A 25667-nucleotide genomic window follows, 5' to 3' on the forward strand; every position below is an offset into this window, starting at 1 on the left:
GAGCACATCGTTACCCCGTGCCTTGTCACCTCAGTGTAATTTCGCAGAAGGAGCAGGAATACTGGAGTGTGAGGTAGGTAGTGGTTGGTCATGATGTCCACGGTGCATAAGCTTACGTTTGCGCCCATTAAATTCTTCATGTGTGGATAGACATTCTCCAAGTTATTTCCGAACGATGAAGCCTTTAAAAAATCAACATAGGCTGTCAAATTCTATTACGCAAGGTGATCTTTATAGCAGACCGTAATCCCTGACCCCTCTCTCCCGCGTATTACCTACAGAGTAATAGACTCCAAATAAGCAGATTCTCAGATAGTGAGATAAAGGACGGTTTAGTAACATCTGGACCATTCCCTAAGAAATATGTGGCCACCAGGCTTAGGCTTGTACTGTAAGATCTGACAGGAAGTTTTCCAGCTGCTTTAGGAAGTTACGAGAAACTACGAACGAGAAAGGTACGGATGATTTTCTTGGCTATCCTTAACCGTTCCGACTGTGCTTGCTTTGCCTAATAACCGCACAAGGTAGAGGGGGTCCGATCTCTTGCAGTGAGTTAACATTGCAGTCAGAGCGGCGGAAACAGCGACAGTGTGAGCCGCGTAAGCCAGTAAACAGACTAAGAGGACTGACCACGTACTCGTGGCTGTGTGTATCACTTTCTCATCCCGCGTACATATAACATAAAACACGAAAAGAATCTCCACTTACCATTTGCTCGAAAGCGAGGGGGACGAGCAGCTGAGAGAAATGTTTGACACCCAGTGAGAGCAGCTGCGCCGAGTCCCGCCAGTAGTCAGAGAGGTGCTCCAGGAAGACCGGTATCTCGGCCTGGAATTCTGGACAAGAAGACAGACGACAGACGACAAAGTGGTGAAGAGGTCAGTGAATCAGATTTCTATGCGAGCACAACATTCACTTTCTGCATTCACAAGGATACAGAGGGTATGAAGGTAGAATTTACTAAATATGTTTACACTGTCAGACTACAGTCACACTACAGTATGGACACCTTTTTCGGACCGAAGCGGTACACGAGTAGTATATCTGTGCCTGTATCATATGTTGATGGAAATGTCATCTCTATGTCAGCTTACTTTTAGTATTTTAAACACTGGCGTCACCAGCACTAAATTCCAGGGGGGGGGGGGAGGGGGACCAAATAGGTAGGCTTACATCATAAAAGACTCTAAATGGGAGATCTCCTTGAAGAACGTAAAAAAATTGGAAGCTAAAATCATTTTTTGGAGGATTGGTAAGGTCTCAGACCACATAAACTGATGGGGAAAGAAAACGCAATGCCAAGAAAGAATTGTGTGACATAAACGAAAGTAGGAGTGTTTCTATATCTTAATGATGACGCCTATTCCAATTTCGCGCCAGTCGCGTATGACGATACAAATTACATTTATTTAAATACACACTGTAACGGTTGTGATGGTCAGTTGCCTTTGAGACTGGATGTGGTAGATTGACGTTAGTCAAGAATATCTTTAAGGCGACAGACACGCTATTATCAACAGCTCACAGCGTTTGTAATAGGGCTATGGGAACCTGGATGTTCCTTTGTGATATTGCAGAAAGACTTGACAGGTAGGTAGGTAGCCACTGTACATGACTGCTGGCCACGGTAGGCACGAGAATGCACGGTCTCGAGAAGGCTGGGCTCCAGACGACCACGTGGCTCTGAGGAGAAGGAAAACCATCGTGTTCAGCAGATGGCTGAAAGAATGTGAGCAGCAGTTGGAACAACAGTAACATAATGACCTGTTACAAACTGGTTACTTCAAGGACAGCTCCGAGCAAAACTCCCTGTACTGTGCCCTATCCTCACCCCAAACCACCGCCATTTGCGACTTCAGTGCTGTCAAGAGAGAGCACTCTTGGAGGGGGAGGGGGGGGGAGCTGGGTGGAGGTTTGTGGTGTTTTCTGATGAGAGTTGGTTCTGCCGCGGTGCCAGTGACGGCCATGTGTCAGTTAGGAGGAGCCCAGAGGCCTGCAGCCAGCTTGTCTGTGTGCTAGACACATTCAGCCTACATCTGGAGTTATGGTAGGAGGTGCGATTTCCTATAGTAGCAGGAACACCCTCGTGGTTATCACATGCCTCTGACGCAAATTTGTACGTCAGTCTGATGACTCGACCTATTGAGCTGCCATTCACGAACAGCGTCCTAAGGAGTGTTTTCCAACAGGATAACGCTCGCTGTAGTGGCCCCAACATGCTCTACATAGTGTCGACATGTTGCCTTGGGCTGTTCGACCATCAGATTTCCGATCGAGCACGTATGAGACATCATCAGACCACGATTCCAGCGTCATCCTTACCAAGCTTTAACCATCCCTGCATTCAGTGAGCACGTGCAACAGGCACGAGACTCCATCCGACAAATTGAAATCAGGCACCTCTATAACACAATGGATGCTCGTTTGCATGCCTGCATTCTAAATTCCGGCAGTTACACGTTTATTAATGTACCAGCATTTCACATTTGTAATGGCTTTCGCCATGCTTACATTAAGCTGTTATCTACCAGCGCTAATCATCTAAATATGGTACCTAGACATGTATATTCCCGAAATTTAGTTATTCTACATTAAATAGGTTTTTGTGTTGCAATTTTTTCCGTCAGTCTTATTCAGTAGCTTTTTAAACCTCTACAGCTTTCGAATTTAAGCCCAGATTAAAACTTGTTTTGTTATTACCTAGTACAAAAACATATATGATATTAACATATGCACTATCGAGGGTATGTGCATGATTAAAGTGTATTACGTCCTAAACAAACATGGAAACCATTTAGAACTTCAAAATTTTTCAAAGCAAATAATAGATTCGTCCATCCAAGATTTCGTCTCAGTCGCTTGAGTATAACAAAAAGAGGCGGAGACCACATTTTTAAATATTGTATTAGTTTCATTATTAAAACCAGCTTAAGAAAGTGAAAATAACCCGTTACAAAACACAATGTACTTCATAGTTACAAGTACAGACCTGCTGTTTACATATGCTTGTGTACATATCTCTGCATTTGAATACGTGTGCCGGCCGGGGTGGCCGAGCGGTTCTAGGCGCTAGCCGGCCGGAGTGGCCGTGCGGTTCTGGGCGCTACAGTCTGGAGCCGAGAGCCGAGCGACCGCTACGGTCGCAGGTTCGAATCCTGCCTCAGGCATGGATGTGTGTGATGTCCTTAGGTTAGTTAGGTTTAATTAGTTCTACGTTCTAGGCGACTGATGACCTCAGAAGATAAGTCGCATAGTGCTCAGAGCCATTTGAACCATTTCTAGGCGCTACAGTCAGGAACCGCGTGACCGGTACGGTCGCAGGTTCGAATCCTGCCTCGGGCATGGATGCGTGTGATGTCCTTAGGTTTGTTAGGTTTAAGTAGTTCTAAGTTCTAGGGGACTGATGACCTCAGCAGTTAAGTCCCATAGTGCTCAGAGCCATTTGAACCATTTTTGAATACGTGTGCCTATACCAGTTTCTTTGGCGCTTCAGTGTAGTTCATAATAAGTTGAGCTACCCTATAATAGAATTAAAAATATCAGGAGCCCTTGTGTACTGAACATAAAAATTCAATCTGTACATCTAGTTTCATGTAAACAGAGAGAAAAGCTTAGGCAAGTGTTACTCAAGCATAACACTGCGTTTTCAAATGTATGGAAACATATTACTAATGCATTTTAAATGTAAGACTTTGGAAATATTTTTCAAGTACCATATCCAATGATGACCAGTTGCCAAGAACCTATTAAGAAACGATTCAACGAACGTTAGATTCGGGGATATTGTAACACGCAATACATATTTTTAAAAATCCACTGGCGGTAGCACTGAATTGTTATAGAATTGTAAGGCTGGTACTAGATGCTCATACTTTAAACAAAATTTAATGAGGGACAGCGCACAAAATATACAAAGTTATTGCAATAATTCAGAGGAGCTACTTGTTTCACATGAATCGTTCGATATAATTTGTGGTTACTCGAATTTTCCATTGGCAAAAGACTGAAGAAAATATGTGTTCCGTATATATAATGGATTTTCTCGTGGGTATGGAGTATTTCCGTCTGTCTTTAATACAGGGTGATTCAAAAAGAATACCACAACTTTAAAAATGTGTATTTAATGAAAGAAACATAATATAACCTTCTGTTATACATCATTACAAAGAGTATTTAAAAAGGTTGTTTTTCACTCAAAAACAAGTTCAGAGATGTTCAATATGGCCCCCTCCAGACACTCGAGCAATATCAACCCGATACTCCAACTCGTTCCACACTCTCTGTAGCATATCAGGCGTAACAGTTTGGATAGCTGCGGTTATTTCTCGTTTCAAATCATCAATGGTGGCTGGGAGAGGTGGCCAAAACACCATATCCTTAACATACCCCCATAAGAAAAAATCGCAGGGGGTAAGATCAGGGCTTCTTGGAGGCCAGTGATGAAGTGCTCTGTCACGGGCTGCCTGGCGGCCGATCCATCGCCTCGGGTAGTTGACGTTCAGGTAGTTACGGACAGATAAGTGCCAATGTGGTGGCGCTCCATCTTGCTGAAATATGAATTGTTGTGCTTCTTGTTCGAGCTGAGGGAACAGCCAATTCTCTAACATCTCCAGATACTGTAGTCCAGTTACAGTAGCACCTTCGAAGAAAAAGGGACCAAAAACTTTATTGGGTGAAATGGCACAGAAAACGTTCACCTTAGGCGAGTCACGTTCATACTGAGTTGTTTCCCGCGGATTCTCAGTGCCCCATACTTCGTTCGAAATGCACTGTCGATTCACTTCTGCTGTACTCAATAACACAAAAAGCTTTCTGTTGAGCGGTCGCCATCTTAGCATCAACTGACGCTGACGCCTAGTCAACAGCGCCTCAAGCGAACAAATGTACAACTAAATGAAACTTTATAGCTCCCTTAATTCGCCGACAGATAGTGCTTAGCTCTGCCTTTTGTCGTTGCAGAGTTTTAAATTCCTAAAGTTGTGGTATTCTTTTTGAATCACCCTGTATATCGGTCTTTGCCATTTTAAGAGATATGGCGCTGTTACAGGGGCAGGAACCATTAGGGCAAGTGACATTTTACGTAGACAACATGAAGTTGCATGTCCTACTTGGGAAGAGTATTTTAGTTTTCTGGACAATGTATGAGATGAAGTAGGAAAAGGTGGCACAAAACTGAATTAAGAAAGTATGGCATGCACTAAGAATCAATTGAATTTCTTGCTCCATGTGTTTAGCAGAGAACGTATTTTAGCGAAACCATCCACGTTCTCAGTGACTGAGCTGTTTGAAACGTCAAAGAAAAAGCAACAACGTAAAGCCATGTTTGGCCTGTTTATATCTGATCGGCGTTTTGTGGAAGGAGTCATTCTACGCTCCTTACACACATCAGTTGTTAAAAGAGGATAGCCCCTGGGATCAGACTGAAGGATATCAGCCCACATTTCGAAAGCTCATAAATTGTTTCTTAAATAACCCGCTGCTGAATCACTCAGATTTTGAGAAGACTTCTTTTATTTTAGTGAGCTCTGATGCATATGGTATAAGAGTGTAGGTGTTTAAAATAAAAAAGAAGGGGATATTGAAGTGCATCAGCTGATTGTTTTTAAGACTTAATCAGGACAATCAGTGGAGCATAATAATGGAGTATCAGATCTAGACGCAGTGGCCATCGTATTTGGAATGCAGAAATTTGAGCATTCTTTGTTGAGTCACCAAGTAATAATATGCAGTGGTCTTAAAGCATTAACATTTTTGTAAACTTGTAAGTTGAAACATGCAAGGTGAGCAATGTTCCTGCAACAGTTCGATCATGAAATTAAAAACATATGAAGGAAGTGTACTTTGGCGTCCAACAGGTTGCCTAGAAATGCTGAGCTATATAAGGCGTCTGAAATTACATTAACTGAAAACGATTCGGTACTCACTTTAGCTATAAATTAAATCAAGGTGGAAAATGCTTTGAAGAAAATATGTCAGTACTCTGAAAGAGAACAGAATAGGGTGATCATCGGAGATTAAAAAATGTCATTTGCGAGACCCTAATTATCTCATGGTAACACAATATTACATCCATCAAGGAATTTGGTTCAGGAGAACGAACATGGATTTGCCAGAACGGCTACTATGCTTCCCCTCCAAAAATCTGCGCTTTTAATAGACTATGTGTATTTGCAGTAAGAGCATTAAGGGACTAAGAAATGTATTGCAAACTTCAGTGACACAGTAACTTTTGAAAATATGCGTTTTGAGTTAGAGACTGGTAAGTAGCATTGTGCAAAGGAATATGCAATCCCTTTAACACAGTGGAATTATTAGCATTAGATCATTTTCGACCTACACGTAGTTCTAGAGGAGCGTGTTTTGGTCTACGTCAGGGGATTCAGTAAATACATTAAGCTATTTCCAGACAGAAGAGCTAATGCCACAACACCTACAGAAAAGCTGGGTAACAACAATTTTGTTGTTTTAGGCATGCCTGAGAGTATTGTGTTGAATAATGGTAAACAGTTTCATGCTAAAATATTTATGAAATGTTGTCGGGACACGATACATAATTATCTTAGGGGTTTCCTTTGGATAAATATGAGCGGTAGGGTTACAGGGGACTTTGCAGGAGATGTAGAGGAAACATTCCACATGGCGTAATAATATTAGGTATTTAGAAGGCATCCTTAACAACCACAAGCATGATGCAACAGTATTTACACCACGCGAATTGACGCATGGTGCAGGGAATGGCGGCAATTGAATCTCAATCTAGATAAGTGTAATGTGCTGCGTATACATAGAAAGAAAGATCCCATATCTTTTAGCTACAATATAGCAGTTAATTCCATAAATTATCTGGGAGTACGCTTTACGAGTGATTTAAAAAGGAATGATCATATAAAGTTGATCGTCGGTAAAGCAGATGCCAGACTGAGATTCATTGGAAGAATCCTAAGGAAATGCAATCCGAAAACAAAGGAAGTAGGTTACAGTACGCTTGTTCGCCCACTGCTTGAATACTGCTCAGCAGTGTGGGATCCGTACCAGATAGGGTCGATAGAAGAGATAGAGAAGATCCGACGGAGAGCAGCGCGCTTCGTTACAGGATCATTTAGTAATCGCGAAAGCGTTACGGAGATGATAGATAAACTCCAGTGGAAGACTCTGCAGGAGAGACGCTCAGTAGCTCGGTACGGGCTTTTTTGGAAGTTTCGAGGACATACCTTCACCGAGGAGTGAAGCAGTGTATTGCTCCCGCCTACGTATATCTCGCGAAGAGACCGTGAGGATAAAATCAGATAGATTAGAGCCCACACAGAGGCATACCGACAATCCTTCTTTCCACGAACAATACGAGACTGGAACAGAAGGGAGAACCGATAGAGGTACTCAAGGTACCCTCCGCCTCACACCGTCAGTTGGCTTGCGAAGTATGGATGTAGATGTAGATGTGAATGCAAATTAATATGTAACCATGAACCAGAGCTGACTGACTTTTCTTGTTTTATTCGATATCTCATTAGGCAACAATCAAGCACAAGAAAGAGTAAATATAGGGGAAAGAGTGTTAGATGGGAAATGGTGATATGATGTAAAATCTATCACCTACCACTAGTTTCAAAGTAGGATAACAGGTACTAGTAATGAATAACGCAGAATGGCACAAACTAAAATGGATATACAGGTATATCAGCAACCATTCAGAATTGTACGAAGCCCCACATGAATGTCTCTCGAATATCTGAAAATTTGCAAGGAATTGAAACTCAGGAACATTATAGCCCTGAAAAAATTATAAGTAACAGTAACTAAGAGTTTGTTGGGAAGGTGTTTCTGCATGGTAGTTACCAGTTTGGCGACCAGTGAGATCTGATATAGATGGAACTTTATTTCCAAGTTCAAGTTTCATACTTCCATTCATCTTTCGTTCTTGTTAATTATGTGTTATTTGTCTTTATTTTTGACTATATTGATTAGAATGGTGCAGCTGAAACAGTTACCTGGTACTGACCACTCTGAATCAAGACAGAAATCTGAAAAGAGAGTTTGAATCTGAGAACTACGTAAACAAATATACAAGTTGCAACAATAAAGTAATGTTACTGATGTGAAAAAAATGTTGCGTACCGTTTTAGTCAAGTTTAGTGTTGTCTCCTTCAAAGTAGTTCCTATCTGATTGCACACACTTTTTCCAGCGCTTCTGCCATTGATGGTAACATTTCTGGAACTCATCTTCTGTAATATTCTCCAAGACCCTCGTCACAGCTTTTTGACGTCTTGTTTTGTTTGAAAATGGTGTACCTCGACCGCTGTTTTGACTCTTGGAAATAGAAAAAAGTCGCACGGAGCTATATCTGGTGAATAAGGTGTCTGTGGTAGTACTGAAATTTGTTTTGAGGTAAAAAATTGCTGTACTGACGGAGCAGTATGGGATGGCGCATTGTCGTGATGCAGCACCCAATTATTAGCAATGTTGGCACGGACACGAACAACTCTTTTGCAAAGTCTTTCTAAAATTTCTTTGTAGTAATATCGGTTAACTGTTTGTCCAGGAAGCACTCACTCTTTATGAACAGTTCCCTTGGAATCAAAGAAGCACACAAGCGTGCATTTCACTTTTGACTTTGACACGCGAGCTCTTTTTGGTCTGAGTGATCCTTTTGAGCATCATTGCGAACTTTGGCCTTTTGTCTCTGGATCGTACTGAAAAAACCAACTTTCGTCACCAGTGATAACACGGCCCAACAATTCTGGATTCATTTCTGTTTGCTCTAACAGATCGGCTGCCACATTTTTCCATGTTTCTCGGTGTTGTGGTGTGAGATTTTTGGGGACCAATTTTGCAGGAATTTTTCTCATACCAAGATCTTCAGTTATTACTAGACGAACCGTTTCTCGATTGATGTTCAGTTCTTCTGCAATCATTTTCACAGATAATCTTTGATCAGATCGTACGAGTTCACGCACCTTGGCCAAGTTGACACACGTCCTTGAGGTTGATGGTCGTCCATTGCAGTCTTCATCTTCAACATTGGTTCTGTCTTCACTCAACATTTTTTGCCAACGAAAAACTTGAGCGCTTGACATAACCTCCTCTCTAAAAGCCTTCTAAAGCTTACCGTAAGTTGTCGACGCGTTCCCACCCAATTTCATGCAAAAAGAAATGACATACCGTTGAGCAATATTATCTGGTTCCATTTCCGTGACGAGAGACACAAACACGTGTTAACTTATTACAGCACAACTCACGACTGAGCAGTTGCATCGATGTGCCACTTGGACTAGAAGCAGCTTATAGACCAAAGTCAAAGGTACTGCAGGGTTGCCACATCTTGCAAAGAAAATCAGTCTCATTACTTTATTGTCGCACCTCAGATATACATTTATATCTTATATAGATAGTAGAGAATATGACGTGTATGGAGGCACAGACCCATATTAAATCATATCAATGTTCGTTGCATTGAAGATGACGCTAGTAAAAGCCTGAAGATGCCACTAAGTGTAGTTATTAGGTGTTACTTAAAAGAACTGAAGATGTGGCATGAAGTAGACGCCCCTATACGTTGAAAGGGGTCAGTATAATGATGAAGTATGGAGATATACTGGATAAAAATAGTATAAAACGTAGTGTATATTGAGGAGAAAAAGCGGTTTGGGGCAGTAGGGAGAAGTTTTCTCGGAAATGACTCAGGAAAACGCAGATAACTGCAGTGCGGCAAGAGGTGGTAGAGACAAATAAAGGGCAAGTACAACCAGAAATAAAGTCTCAGTCATATAAGGGACGATCAAAAAGTTTCCATCTGAAAGCTCTTTCTATAGCATATCTGCAGTGTAGCATGACTCTGACGCGGGTATAGAAGCACCCACATGTAGGCAAGGGACTAGTGTGCCATTTGTGTCTCTTCGAGGAGTGTGCGGTAGACACAGCCCCATAATCTATGTGTTCTCTATCTTAGACAAGATTTACTTCCTAACATAACTTAAAGGGTACATTCCGCTTCATTTAACAATTATCTTAGCACCCACTGCTTCTCTTGTGTGGAGTGTATGGTCTAAACAGATTATTTCTTTATCGAATTTTTACGCCGTTCAAAAATCGCTACATCTTCTAAGCTTTCCACGCTAATTAAGGCCGTAGAAGCATGGTCTTTTCCGAATTTACTTCCGACCAGAAATCAATTCTGGTAGCTGGAGTCAGAGATCCTCGTTAATCCACCATTGTGAGTTCTTGTGGTGATAGTTACTTTCATCAAAACTTTCTTTGCCTAACGCATATTGCCTTAAAAGTCAAATACCAATTTTATAGATTAAACTTGAAATATGTTTTAATATAAAGAATTTTTTTATAAAACTATCGTCGCTTATTTCACCCCGTTAGAGGTTGCATTTCCAGAAAACATTTAAACATCAATTTCTTTACGTCTAACCAAGAAGCCAAATACAAACTTTCAACATTTTATTTGAAAAATTCTTTCGTAATCAAATATTTCGAGAACCATTTTCATTCCCAATTTTACCTCCTTAGCAGCTGAATTTCCAGAAACACCGAAACACATAATTTTTTAAATTTCTAACCATGAACACAAATACAAATTTTCTTCAGTTTACCTATAGAAAGGATTACTTAATGAAATACATTCATAAAAATTTTCATCGCCTGTATCACCCCCTTAGCGACTAAAATACCAAAAACACCAAAACACATACTTTTTAATTACTAACGAAGAAGTCCTATGCCATTTTTCAGAGATACATCTTTAAAAATGCTTTATTAGTACTGTAATAATGATTTATTTTCAAAATAAACTTTCACCCACTATTTTAACCGCTTAGTAATTGAATTTTCAAAAATACTGAAGCATGTATTTTTTTATTTCTGATTGAGAAACCAAACACCAGTTTTCAAGCTCTAGCATCACAATTAACATAAGAGTGACATGTCTTCAAAAAACATTTCAGCCCCTACTTCACCCTCTTAGGGATGGAATTACGAACAATGCCTCACTAAATGGTGTTAACAGTATAAGACCAGCGCCCATTCTAGTAGTTCAAGTTTCTCATTAGCAGTTTGGGCTAGTGAACGATGAGTCACACACTAGTTCATTCACGTAGGAGCTGAATTTCCAAAAACACCGAAACACGTATTTCTTGTTTCTAATCGAGAATCCAAATACAAATTTTAATAAATTTAGCTTTAAAATGCTTTCATAATGAAATAATTTCATAAAACATTTCACTGCTTATACCAAAAACGTTGAAAACCATATTTCTTTTTATTTCTAAGTAAAAATTCAAGTAACATAGATGTAACTTCAATAATTGTTTTAACAGTTCTTTAATAAAGATTTATTTTGCTATAAGTGCTGAAAGACTGTTTCTTTACTCTCTCCAAATTTCGAATTTGTATCCTTGGTGGTTAAGGCTGGGTCGTGACGAGTCAGTCACCTAGGACATTGCCCTTAATATATAGAGATAAAAAACTGTCAAAGGAGATACTCACCAGTTTTGCTGATGTTGTGGTCATTATGAAGAAATTCCCAATTATAATCCAAGACAAGGCGATTCCTGTGGTTTATGGCTCTTGTGATCTGCTGTACAGCGTGCAGTAACTTGGTGAGGGTCGCACTCCTCAGCCGATCCGTTTGCAGTGTCTCCAGGTTCCATTCCATGTCATCCAACCTTAAACAATGAAATGTGGTCACCTGATGTAACAAGTTACATTTTGATACTAGACCGTCTTTTCTTGAACAGAACTATGAAACCAAACTCAGGCAGCCACATCTCAAGTTTTTATGTCACCCTTCGATACTGATATCCAGGTCATTAGGTATGAATCAAGATATTAGACTGAGTTACTCCAGCGTGAATTGCGAATGGTATGCGAGGCTGTTGACACGTTTTGGTAAAGTTAGCGGTCTTTGTTGAAATACAAGAATGCTTGTGCACAAAGTTATCCAATACTATAATAGAACAAGTACAAACTCTAGTACAGATAGATCATTACTAACGTACTCGTTATAGAACATACAAACATATACATTATGTTCATTGGTGAATGTTCAAATTTCATAATCAGATCATAGCTCTTGACGCAAGTCTTTCAGGCTAACTTTCGAAACATGCCGTTGACAGTTCTCTACAGGTGTCTGTTCCTCCACAGCACAGCCACATGCAACACTTTCACTATAAAGCCACCACTTCATCAAGAGGTGGCCATATCTCCCTTGCACCGCTCGGATGCAGATGAGTCACGAGCATTCACCACAAGGAAGATCAGACTCTGCACGCTTCACCGTTGGTTTCTGAATAAGCTGCGCCTTTTGGATGGATGTTCATTCCCACATTCTTTCTACATCTCGGTGACATCGAAGATAAATACGCAAATAAACACAAAGTGGCGTGTGTGGCTTCCTTCAGGTGTGCAGTCAGTGAATTTATGGAATACGGTATTTAGAACTGAGTTCATACAGGGCTTCAAAAATTTGCACCTCGGTCGCTTTACATATCAGGTAAGCAGGAGCAATGTTGGATAGGACAGACAACCATTGAGTGGCACTTGATCTGGCAGTGCCATTAACGGTTCTCAAGGCCTCATTGTGCATAATGGTCACTACATTTTCATGCTGTGGCATTGCGTAGCATATCTGCATTTAATCCCCAGTCGTTTCCAGAAAATTGGTTTACTGTTGAGCCAAACTTTGTCAGGTTCATGAAGTGCAGCACAAATGACACAGATAGATAAAGGGAGACGCCTACAATAGGTGTTTAGGGAAGCAGTTAAAGGAGACTTTTATTTAATTTAGTTTCATCTGGAACTTGCTGCGTACCTCTTCATTGTGGAGATGTAACGCTGTGATCTTTATTTTATTTGGGTTTGGACAGGGTCAGCGTACTGGTCAACCAAACCACTATGACCACCAAATTACTATCGATATGAAACTGTCCAGACTGTAGCAGCTTTACCTGGCGAGGAACGTGTGCTAGTCACACACACGATGCGGTATCAGTGGGCGAGCTGTCTGTGTGTAGAATGGGAAGGCACGCAGTCCATCTGAATTCCTCCAAGGGCGGATTGTGATGGCGCAGAGGCTCGGCACGAGCATTTCAGAAACTGCACGACTCGACGGATGTTCCGGGAGTGCTGCGGGAGTGTCTTCAATACGAGGCGACACTAAGGCGAAACCACATCCTGACATCGTGGGGTTGGGTGGGCCACAATCCTACAACTCCAGCACCTGATCAAACCAGAGTAACTCTCTACAGGTCATCTTACTGCCCCCAATTAAGCAGGAAAGTATAAAATTAAAAAGACTGAAAATCGAACGAGATATGAATAATGAAACAGACGTCTTTGCCACACCAAGAAATGGAGGAACACAGGCCTGCTGGCCTGGATGATATCTGCAATACAGGAATAAAGTATTTTGGTACTACAGCATTAAAATGTGATGTACAGTTAATGAATAGCTCTATCACTAGCATGCACATTCCGAAACTCTAGAGGAAAGCCAGAGTGGTAGCCCTGCTAAAAACCCTACAGTTACTCAAACTTCTCGCCTTTGTCACATTTGTGTCATCTCTAGGGGGCCATTGAAAGAATACTTTTTGAAAGACTTTTTGTAGCATTAGAGACCAAATTCATACCAGAACCAGTAGGATTTATGCTTGGTGGTTGTGGTAAAATACTCAGTCTCATTCAACATATAGAGGACGGCCTCTAACAGAAACAGATAATGGGACTCGCTTTTACAGATCTCTCGGCTGGCTATGATACTGTCAGTCACCAACGGCTGCTCATTAAGTTTTATAACAAGGACTTCCGAATGACAAAATTAGGAGAACGTCTATTGCAAAATAGACATTTTATGTGACGCTACAAACAAGAAATAGGCACAGGAGAAGGCGAAAAAATGACACACACACAAAATTGGCTCAAATGGCTCTGAGCATTATGGGACAACAACTTAAATCTAACTAACCTTAGGACATCACACACGTCCATGCCCGAGGCAGGATTCGAACCTGTGACCGTAGCAATCTCCCGGCTCCCAACTGTAGCGCCAAGGGCTCACAAGGAAAATCGTTTGTGGTGTGAATTCTCAAAGACATACTATGGAGAACACTTCCGCACATCAAATCCCAGTAGAACTCTGATGTGTGTCTTTCACTTTAGAAATAAAGACGCACATACACAATTTAAAGTGGCGAGGCTGGGTCAGGAACCAAACCAAGATGAACCGCTGAAATATTTGGATATCCGACTTGACAACAATGTGACATTTTGGACGTTAAGGGAAAAGTGTGTGCGAGTAATAACGTGATCCAAAAATTCAGCGGCACGAAATGGGGAGTTCATCCTCAAATTCTGAGAACATCAGCTCTCGTCCTATGTTTCTCTGCAGCTGAGAATGCGACAAATGCCTGGTACCATTCTGCAGTTGCCACATATGCCGAGGTGGCAAACAATGAGAAAGAGCGCGTAGTGTCTGTCTCCTAAAATCAACGCTAGTTCGGCAAATTTACCCAACATTCGACATAGCTCGACCCATAAACAGAAGGTAAGTTGCAGTCCGATTATCACCGGCACCATTTATACGGTTACGAAATACAGCACAGGCTCCTGATATCCCAGTGTAGTTTAATGCGAACGACTAACTCTGTAAACGAGCCTCCTGAAATAGGAGAAAAAATGTATTGCAAAACTGTACTGATCAGATGCTAATAAAGCCTGAAGATCCACCGGCTGCTGCGAATCATCTGTTGTTTCCGACATGGCAGGTGCTTCACCACTTAAGAACTACCATCACACACTGCAATACCAATCTGAGAAAATGGAGATGTAAGAAGAACAACTCCTATGAATGTGCTGCAACACAAGACTTAACGATATGTCCAAAAACAGGCAAAACGATCACAGTGGCATACTTTATGGTGGCAAATGACAAAGCCACCCATGTGTCTCAGTACTGGAAATTCATTTATCAGCCGGAACATTATGACCTTATAGCCTGTACGTTCACGTTTGGCATGGATAATAGTGGGGCCTTATCGTGGTATGGAATCAGTGAGGCCGTTGGAGGCCGCTGAACGGAGTTGAAACTACATCTGCACACAGGAATCCCCAATTCCCGTAAATTCCGGGGAGGAGGGCCATGAGCTGCGACGCCACGTTGAAGCACATCCCAGATGTGTTCGACCAGGTTCAGGTGTGCTGGCCGCCACACCGCTCTCTAGCACACTGTCGACATCCAGGACCTGGAGCCGGTCTTTCGGACGCAATCAGCTCGTGAAATGACATCACGAGGCTGGGGGCACCCCATTCCAGTCCTCCGAGGTAAAATACTTCGCAGTACTTGGAACCGAACACAGACCCCTTCTATACCAGGTCTACAAACTGAGCATTGATCTGCTGGGTGGACAATAAACTTTGGTCTTTGTAGAAAGAAATTAACCTGTTGATAACTTTTCTTAGTGAAACTAAAAACAACATGGGCAATCACAACGTGATTTCCAACACGATGCTCACTATTAGCCAAAATAGGTGTACTAAAAAGTTTGCAAGTCTCGTACAATTTGCAAAATATGACATAAACCCACCAGACAAAATGTTGTTTACCAGCTTAACTGAGCACACGTGTTGCTTTGGAGTGCTACAGATATTGCAGGACTGGTACCATGCAGTCACGTGACCCCCGCCACTGACTTCAGCCACAACACTGGGGTGGTAATCGCGGTGTGCTCGTGCAGGTCGCTTGTGACAGATCAGTAGATTAAGGCGGGTCGACGTGTAGATCTTACGGAATGGCAGAAGTGATCTATCACTTTTGGACAAGCACATGAACAGACCATGAATGAAGTTACCCAAGGTACTGGTTTGTCAACGCTCACTGTGCATGTGTCTGGAGGGAACGATGTGCCAGTCACAGCGACAAAAGTCAGCGTAACAGTACTGTTCTTAAACAGACTCTAACCGCCAAGACTGAGAACGACTGTCACTCTGAGTGAATGATGAGTCGTCTCACACCTTACACCAACTGCTGCTGTCAGTGAATGTGAGACATGTGATGTGTCATCTTACTACACACGTTCTATTCACAGTGATTAAGTTTGCAAATTAAAATAATGGTTAAGAGTAGGAAGCAGAGGAAACCTACACTATATGATCAAAAATATTCGGACACCTGGCTGAAAATGACTGACAAGTTCGTGGCGCCCTCCATCAGTGACGTTGGAATTCAACATGGTGTTGGTCCAACCTTTATGACAGCTTCCACTCTCGCAAGCATACGTTGAATCAGGTGCTGGAAGGCTTCTTGGGGAGTGGCAGCCCATTCTTCACGGAGTGCTGCACTGAGGAGAGGTATCGATGTCAGTCGGTGAGGCCTGCCACGAAGTCGGCGTTCCAAAACATCCCAAAAGTGTTCTATAGGATTCAGGTCAGGACTCTGTACAGACCAGTCCATTACAGGGATGTTATTGTCGTTTAACCACTTCGCCACAGGCCGTACATTATGAACAGATCCTCGATCGTGTTGAAAGATGCAGAATCCATCTCTGAATTGCTCTTCAACTGTGGGAAGTGAGAAGGTACTTAAAACATCAGTGTACGCCTGTGTTGTGATTGTGCCAAGCAAAACAACAAGCGGTGCAAGCCCGCTCCATGAAAAACAAGACCACACCATACCACCAACGCCTCCGAATTTTACTGTTGGCACTACACACGCTGGCAGATGACGTTCACTGGGCATTCGACATACCCACACCCTGCCATCGGATCGCCACGTTGTGTACCGTGGTTTGTCACTCCCCACTGTTCATCTGTCCAATGTTTACGCTCCTTAGACCAAGCGAGGCGTCGTTTGGCATTTACTGGTGTGATGTGTGGCTTATGAGCAGTCTCTCGACCATGAAATCCAAGTTTTCTCACCCCCTGCCAAACTGTCATAGTACTTGCAGTGGATCCTGATGCAGTTTGGAATTCCTTTGTGATGGACTGGATAGGTGTCTGCCTATTACACACTATGATCCTCTTCAACTGTCGGCAGTCTCTGTCAGTCAGAAGAAGAGGTAGGCCTGTACGCTTTTGTGCTGTACGTGTCCCTTCACATTCCCACTCCACTATCAGATTGTAAACAGTGGTCCTAGAGATGTTTAGGAGTGTGGAAATCTCGCGTACAGACGTATGACACAAGTGACACCCAACGACCTGACCAAGTTCCAAATCCGTGAGTTCCACAGAGCGCTCCATTCTGCTCTCCCACGCTGTCTAATTACTACTGAGTTTGCTGATATGGAGTACCTGGCAGTAGGTGGCAGCATAATGCACCTAACATGAAAAACGTTTGTTTTTGGGGGTGTCCAGATACATTTGATCACATAGTGTATGTAGATGGATGTAAACCTTTATTAAAGAGAGGTTAGCGAAAACTATATCATGATCCAAACCTGGAATCAAAAGGGATTAGAATTTTGTTTCTAACTGCCTGATTTTCAGAATATGACAGCTACAAGAAATCATTGAAGCGCAGGAGGAAGACAGTGCCCACAAAAATCCCAAGTCATCGTGGCAGTAGTTTGGCTTGTCGTGTCAGGAGAAAAAATACTATGTAATTTGCAGAGACAGATACCCCCTGAGGTGCTAACAGGTGAAAGAGTCACAGGCAGTGTAGAACTGAAAGGAAAAATAGTCTCTCCCACGTTGTCAGCGTTGGGAGGTATAAAAAATTATGTAATGGATGGTCAGGAGAGTGTTTCAGTGGGGCCATCGAATTAGGCCATTATAGTATGAAAAGCGTTATTTGTCCTACAGTGGACTGTCTGACGTCGCTGCTGCCAAAAAAATGTGAGCAGAGAGGATGGCAACCAGCTCTTCAGTGAGAACGCGGCTGGTGTTGGAAGAAACTGGACAGGCGAATAATTGGTGCTTCACCTCTATGGCATAACAAGCTTTTCTTGCACATTCCCAGTTAACAAACCGCCATGAAACACAGTTTCATAGGAAGTGAGTCTGTTTGATATTGATGAAGTATATTTTGTTTTGTGACAATCTACACAGACTTAAAAGATGAGACATAATGAGCAAAGCTAACGCAGTGCAATACACCACCACCCCAACTCGAAATGGTAAGTGGGACGATCTAGGGTGCCAAGTTGTCGACACGTTGAATGTTGTGACTATATCATCGTGCGTGGCCTCTTGGTCATGATGACAGGCTTAATTCAGTTTGTGTCATGTTATTACCTGCCAGCAGATCCAAAATCATGTGGACTTTGTGGACTTAAGTCCCATTCGGTGGACCACTCAGTACAGAAGTATTTTTGCAAGGTAGAACTGTAAACTCATCTACACACATATGACTACCGCTGTGTCTGATGGGAGAAGCAATCCGTGAGTGCTGGTGGTAAGTAGGAGGGTGGAGAAGGAGGAAGTATAGCAAGGAAGCGGTGGGGGAGGGTGCAGTGTTGCTTGTGGGAACACGCAGGAATATGATGGGAACATGACAAAAAACAAGCTGTCAGTCCGCATGACAAACTGTGACCAAGAGGCAGCTGGACACCCAGTTGCTGATTACGCTGCCCAATACATTGGACCTCAATTCAGTGACTGCTTGACAGCCTGGGCCATCTGGATCCTTACTAACAGCACCAGCTTTTCCCTAACTGAGCAGGAGGGAACTCTCCTGCAATTTATCTTACCTTCCCATAAGCCCCCTGGCCGAGCCTTTGCTATTCCTTTTGCTCCACACTCGCACCCCCTTCCTGCTCCCACTCCAGCTCTACACAGCCTTCTATTTCGTCAATGCCTTCACTACTCTTTTTCCTCTCATCTCCCTTTGCCATTCCCCTTCCCATCTGCTCAACTGGTAAATTTAAGGGAAGTTCAGCTCCATATGACAAACCTGAAGAGTCTTATGAAATCCAGAGGTCATTATCAAGTTCTCAGGAGGTGTCACAAGGTGGTTACCTTGATGTCTCCTAGATGACCAAAGTTTCGTCTCGTCTACTGACTAATATTAGTGTCGGAAAATAGAGGTAGTAAAGATAGCTTAGAAAACAAATATGAGAACTGGAGAAGAGGATTACACGTACGACTATGGGTTGGTTCTTTCAGTGGCGTACGTACCCTTGTACAGAGCAAGAGCGAATGCAGTCGGCAGCGACGCCGCGGATGAGGCCCCTGGTGAGCTCCCTGGAGCTGTCCTCCGTGAGGTGGCGGACCTCCGCGAGGGCGCGGCCGCACTCCTCGTCCTCCTCGTGGCCTCTGCGCGGCACCAGCCGTGTGGCGGCCGGCACCGCGACGGACGGAGCCTCCAGGTTCTCGCACGTTTCGAACAGATAATAATTTCCTGCGAAACGATTTCCAGTACCCATTAGGCTGGCACACTGACTGATCAGACAGGTTCTTCTTGACTACTACTGTCTAGACGGTCACTAGCAGCCATTGAAATTGCAACACAAAAATCTACCGAGACCGAACGTTGCCAGGTTGAACTGGTCGCTCTCATATATCTCCGGCACCTGGCGTCATCGTACGCGGAGCCATTTGCTACAGAGTAAATGGCTGGAAAGTTTGACAAAAATCGTTAAATTTCTGACATCTTAACACCTGTGAGTGGTCTCTATCTTCGAGATCTCCATCATTCTGTCTTCAGCAAAATATTAAGTTCCTGGCAGATGAAAATCGTGTGCCGGACGGAGACTCGAACTCGGGACCTTTGAATTCGCGGGCAAATCCTCGATTGCTAAAGCACTTGCCCACGAAAGCCAAAGGTCCCGAGTTTGAGTCCCAGTCGGGCACACCGATTTTATCTGCAAGGAAGTTTCAGGTCCAGAGTTCGAGTCTCAGTCAGGCACACAGTTTTAATGTGCCAGGAAGTTTCATATCAGAGCACACTTGACTGCAGAGTGAAAATCTCATTCTATGTTTCCCATGCTGTCCCAACGTACATCAATACAGAGAGTGTTGGGCTGTTACGTCCAGCACGTCCTGCAGACATCTCACCCATTGAAAGCACCTTGTCACGTGTTGCTAAGAAACGGGCAAGTCAAAACTCACCAGCCATTGAGCTCTGGTACAGAGTTGAAGAGGGATAAAATGTAACTACACCTGTCATCTAAGCTTTAGTTCGACTCAACGTCCAGTCAGATCACAGCCACTGTTGATGGCACAACTGGAGGCTCTGTGTACTACAGCTTGTACCCTGTATAGTCATCAATCAACTAACAACGTAATCATATAATCTGCCTATATTCTAAATACACACAGAAAGTACAATTTAGTTATTTTCTGTACCTTCTGCTGTTACGAATCTAGTAGCCAAATGTGGGCTTCTACATCCATAATTTAGCGACGACTTTGGTGTACAGCAAACCAGCTACTTGGAATTTCCTGAAGGAATGATACTGCGAGCCGGACCGGGACTCGAACTCGGGAACTTTACTTTGCAGACTGAGCCACCCAAGCACGACTCACGACCCCTCCTCACAGCTTTACCTCCACCAGTACTTCATAGAAGTTTTCCTGTTAAACTTATGGGATTAGCACTCCTGCTTCATCCAGTTTTTCTGATTTTGCACATTTTCTGCAGTTTTTGAGGTGTGACATGAATTACTCGTCTTTTTTAAACAATAATCTTGTTCAATACTGCAGCATTTTCAAGAACAGTCTCAAATGTCATCATTCGTTAAAACACTTGAGCGTCCATTGTAATGATACGTTCAGTACCATACCTTTTATCTCCGACACATAACGCTTCAGCTTAGTGAACCATTATACACTTAAGCGCTAAAGAAACTGGTATAGGCATGCGTATTCAAATGCAGAGATATGTAAACAGGCAGAATACGGCGCTGTGGTCGGCAAGGCCTATATAAACAAAAAGTGTCTCGCGCAGTTGTTAGGTCGGTTACTGCTGCTACAATGTCAGTTAATCAAGACGAGTTTGAATGTGGCGTTACAGTCGGCGCGCGAGCGATGCGACACAGCATCTCCGAGATAGCGATGAAGTGGGGATTTTTCCGTACGACCATTTCACGAGTGTACCGTGAATATCTGGAATCTGATCTACATCTACATCCATACTCCGCAAGTCACCTGACGGTGTGTGGCGGAGGGTACCCTGAGTACCTCTATCGGTTCTCCCTTCTATTCCAGTCTCGTATCGTTCGTGGAAAGAAGGATTGTCGGTATGCTTCTGTGTGGGCTCTAATCTCTCTGATTTTATCCTCATGGTCTCTTCGCGAGATATATGTAGGAGGGAGCAATATACTGCTTGACTCTTCGGTGAAGATATGTTCTCGAAACTTCAACAAAAGCCCGTACCGAGCTACTGAGCGTCTCTCCCGCAGGGTCTTCCACTGGAGTTTATCTATCATCTCCGTAACGCTTTCGCGATTACTAAATGATCCTGTAACGAAGCGCGCTGCTCTCCGTTGGATCTTCTCTATCTCTTCTATCAACCCTATCTGGTACGGATCCCACACTGCTGAGCAGTATTCAAGCAGTGGGCGAACAAGTGTAATATAACCTACTTCCTTTGTTTTCGGATTGCATTTCCTTAGGATTCTTCCAATGAATCTCAGTCTGGCATCTGCTTTACCGACGATCAACTTTATATGATCATTCCATTTTAAATCACTCCTAATGCGTACTCCCAGATAATTTATGGAATTAACTGCTTCCAGTTGCTGACCTGCTATTTTGTAGCCAAATGATAAGGGATCTATCTTTCTACGTATTAGCAGCACATTACACTTGTCTACATTGAGATTCAATTGTCACTTCCTGCACCATGCGTCAATTCGCTGCAGATCCTCCTGCATTTCACTACAATTTCCCATTGTTACAACCTCTCTATACACCACAGCATCTTCTGCAAAAAGCCTCAGTGGACTTCCGACGTCATCCACAAGGTCATTTATGTATATTGTGAATAGCAACGGTCTTATGACACTACCCTGCGGCACACCTGAAATCACTCTTACTTCGGAAGACTTCTCTCCATTGAGAATGACATGCTGCGTTCTGTTACCTAGGAACTCTTCAATCCAATCACACAATTTGTCTGATAGTCCATATGCTCTTACTTTGTTCATTAAACGACTGTGGGGAACTGTATCGAACACCTTGCGGAAGGCAAGAAACACAGCATCTACCTGTGAACCCGTGTAATTGGCCCTCTGAGTCTCGTGGACGAATAAAGCGAGCTGGGTTTCGCACGACCGTCTTTTTCGAAACCCATGCTGATTCCTACAGAGTAGATTTCTAGTCTCCAGAAAAGTCATTATACTCGAACATAATACGTGTTCCAAAATTCTACAACTGATCGACGTTAGAGATATAGGTCTATAGTTCTGCACATCTGTTTGATGTCCCTTCTTGACAACTGGGATGACCTGTGCCCTTTGGAACGCTACGCTCTTCTAGAGACCTACGGTACACCGCTGCAAGAAGGGGGGCAAGTTCCTTCGCGTACTCTGTGTAAAATCGAACTGGTATCCCATCAGGTCCAGCGGCCTTTCCTCTTTTGAGCGATTTTAATTGTTTCTCTATCCCTCTGTCGTCTACCAGTTTGTCATCTGTGCGACAATCTAGAGAAGGAACTACAGTGCAGTCTTCCTCTGTGAAACAGCTTTGGAAAAAGACATTTAGTACTTCGGCCTTTAGTCTGTCATCCTCTCTTTCAGTACCATTTTGGTCACAGAGTGTCTGGACATTTTGTTTTGATCCACCTACCGCTTTGACATAAGACCAAAATTTCTTAGGATTTTCTGCCAAGTCAGTACATAGAACTTTACTTTGGAATTCATTGAACGCCTCTCGCATGGCCCTCCTGACACTACATTTCGCTTCGCGTAATTTTTGTTTGTCTGCAAGGCGTTGCCTATGTTAATGTTTGCTGTGAAGTTCCCTTTGTTTCCGCAGCAGTTTTCTAACTCGGTTGTTGTACCACGGTGGCTCTTTTCCATATCTTACGATCTTGCTTGGCACATACTCATCTAACGCATATTGTACGATGGTTTTGAACTTTGTCCACTGATCCTCAACACTATCTATACTTGAAACAAAACTTTTGTGTTGAGCCGTCAGGTACTCTGTAAACTGCTTTTTGTCACTTTTGCTAAACAGAAAAATCTTCCTACCTTTTTTAATATTTCTATTTACGGATTAAATCATCAATGCCGTAACCGCTTTATGATCGCTGATTCCCTGTTCTGCGTTAACTGTTTCAAATAGTTCGGGTCTGTTTGTCACCAGAAGGTCTAATATGTTATCGCCACGAGTCGGTTCTCTGTTTAACTGCTCAAGGTAGTTTTCAGATAAAGCACTTAAAAAATTTCACTGGATTCTTTGTCCCTGCCACCCGTTATGAACGTTTGAGCCTCCGAGTCTATATACAGCAAATTAAAATCTCCACCCAGAACTATAATATGGTGGGGAAATCTACTCGAAATATTTTCCAAATTATCCTTCAGGTGCTCAGCCACAACAGCTGCTGAGCCAGGGGGCCTATAGAGACATCCAATTACCATGTCTGAGCCTGCTTTAACCGTGACCTTCACCCAAATCATTTTACATTTCGGATCTCCGTCAATTTCCTTCGATACTATTGCACTTCTTATCGCTATAAACACGCCTCCCCCTTCACTGTCCAGCCTGTCTCTGCGGTATACATTCCAATCTGAGTTTAGGATTTCATTACTGTTTACATCTGGTTTCAGCCAACTTTCTGTCCCTGGTACTATATGGGCGTTGTGACCGTTTATTAATGAGAGCAGTTCTGGGACCTTTCTATAGACGCTCCTGCAGTATACTATTAGCACATTAATATTGTTATTCCCTGTTGCATTTTGCCTACTCCTATCTTGCCCCGTCTCAGGAGGCGTCTTGTCGGGCCTAGGGAGGGAATTCTCTAACCTAAAAAACCCCCATGTGCACTCCACACGTACTCCGCTACCCTTGTAGCCGCTTCCGGCGTGTAGTGCACGCCTGACCTATTCAGGGGGACCCTACATTTCTGCACCCGATAGCGGAGGTCGAGAAATTTTCACCCCAGATCTCCGCAGAATCGTCTGAGCCTCTGGTTTAAGCCTTCCACTCGGCTCCAAACCAGAGGACCGCGATCGGTTCTGGGAACGATACTACAAATAGTTAGCTCTGATTCCACCCCGCGAGCGAGGCTTTCCGCCTTCACCAATTCCGCCAACCACCTGTACGAACTGAGGATGACCTCTGAACCCAGACGGCAGGAGTCATTGGTGACGACATGAGCAACAATTTGCAGTCGGGTGCACCCAGTGCTCTCTATCGCCTCCTCCACATCTCGGATGAGACCACCCGGCAAGCAGACAGAGTGAACACTCGCCTTCTTTCCCGACCTTTCCGCTATTTTCCTAAGGGGCTCCATCACCCGCCTAACGTTGGAGCTCCCAATAACTAATAAACCCCTCCCCCCGTGTGCCTGCTCGGACCTTGCTGAAGGAGCAGCCACATGTCCACTCACAGGCAGAGCGGGCGATGCCACGCGGCCAGCCTCCACATTGACCCTCCGCCTCGTGCGCCGCGAACGTCGCTGAACCCGCCACTCCCCTTGGGGAGAGGGTGGCCCAACCACGCCCAGTACACGCGAAGATGTCTCGACAGCAGGGACAGTGGGTGAAGCATGTAACACCTGGGGTGTACCTTGCGACGCACCAGACTCCCCACTGCCGCTACACTCCGAGGCAGCAGCCTGAAGACGGATGACCGCGGCCATCAACACGTTCAGCTGTTCGCGAACAATGGCCAGCTCCTCCTGCGTCCTGATAAAAGTCAAATCTCCGACACCGCTGCGAACGGAAAAAGATCCTGGAAGAATGGGACCAACGACGAATGAAGAGAATAGCTCAACGTTACAAAGCCCCACCCTTCTGAAAATTGCTGCAGATTTCAGTTCTGGGCAATCAACAAGTGTCAGTGTGCGAATCATTCAACGAAACGTCATCGATATGGGCCTTCGGAGCAGAGCGCTTATTCGTGTACCCTCGTGACTGCACGATACAAAGCTTGACGCCTCGCCTGGTCCTGTCAACACCTGCACTGGACTGTTGATGACTGGGAACATGTTGGCTGGTCGGACGAGCCTCGTTTCAAATTGTATCGAGCGGATGGACGTGTGAGGGTGTGGAGACAACCTCATGAATCCACGGACCTTTGCTTGTCAGCAGGGGACTGTTCAAGCTGCTGGAGGCTCTGTAATATGGGGCGTGTGCAATTGGAGTGATATCGGACCCCTTTTAATTCTAAATACTAGATACGACTCTGGGAGGTGACACGTATGTAAGCATCCTGTCTGATCACCTGCATCCATTCGCGTCCATTGTGCATTCCGACGGCCTTCGGCAATTCCAGCAGGACAATGCGACACCCCACACATCTAGAATTGTTACAGAACGGCTCCAGGAGCACTCTTCTGAGTTAAAACAATTCCGCTAGCCACCAAACTCCGCAGACATGAACATTGTTGAGCATATCTGGGATGCCCTGCAACGTGCTGTTCAGAAGAGATCTCCACTCCTTTGTACTCTTACGGATTTATGGACAGCCCTGCAGGATTCATGGCGTCAATTCCCTTCAGCACTACTTCAGACATTAGCCGACTCCATACGACATTACGTTGCGGCACTTCTGTGCGCTC

The 25667-nt window shown here is 43.7% G+C and overlaps 1 protein-coding gene across 1 annotated transcript in view; it reads right to left on the reverse strand.

Moving 5' to 3' along the window:
- Positions 1 to 19362, reverse strand: part of LOC124770902 — a 146858-nt gene extending 127496 nt beyond the window's left edge. The window contains exons 1-3 of the mRNA XM_047249219.1: positions 19115 to 19362; positions 11492 to 11670; positions 709 to 836 (exon numbers count right to left, since the gene is read on the reverse strand). Of these exons, the coding sequence (XP_047105175.1) occupies positions 709 to 836; positions 11492 to 11670; positions 19115 to 19362 (555 nt within the window). The remainder of the gene's footprint in view (positions 1 to 708; positions 837 to 11491; positions 11671 to 19114) is intronic.
- Positions 19363 to 25667: the final 6305 nt, after the last annotated feature.

This window comes from Schistocerca piceifrons, unplaced genomic scaffold, assembly GCF_021461385.2.
Source record: "Schistocerca piceifrons isolate TAMUIC-IGC-003096 unplaced genomic scaffold, iqSchPice1.1 HiC_scaffold_835, whole genome shotgun sequence".
Lineage (NCBI taxonomy): Eukaryota > Metazoa > Arthropoda > Insecta > Orthoptera > Acrididae > Schistocerca > Schistocerca piceifrons.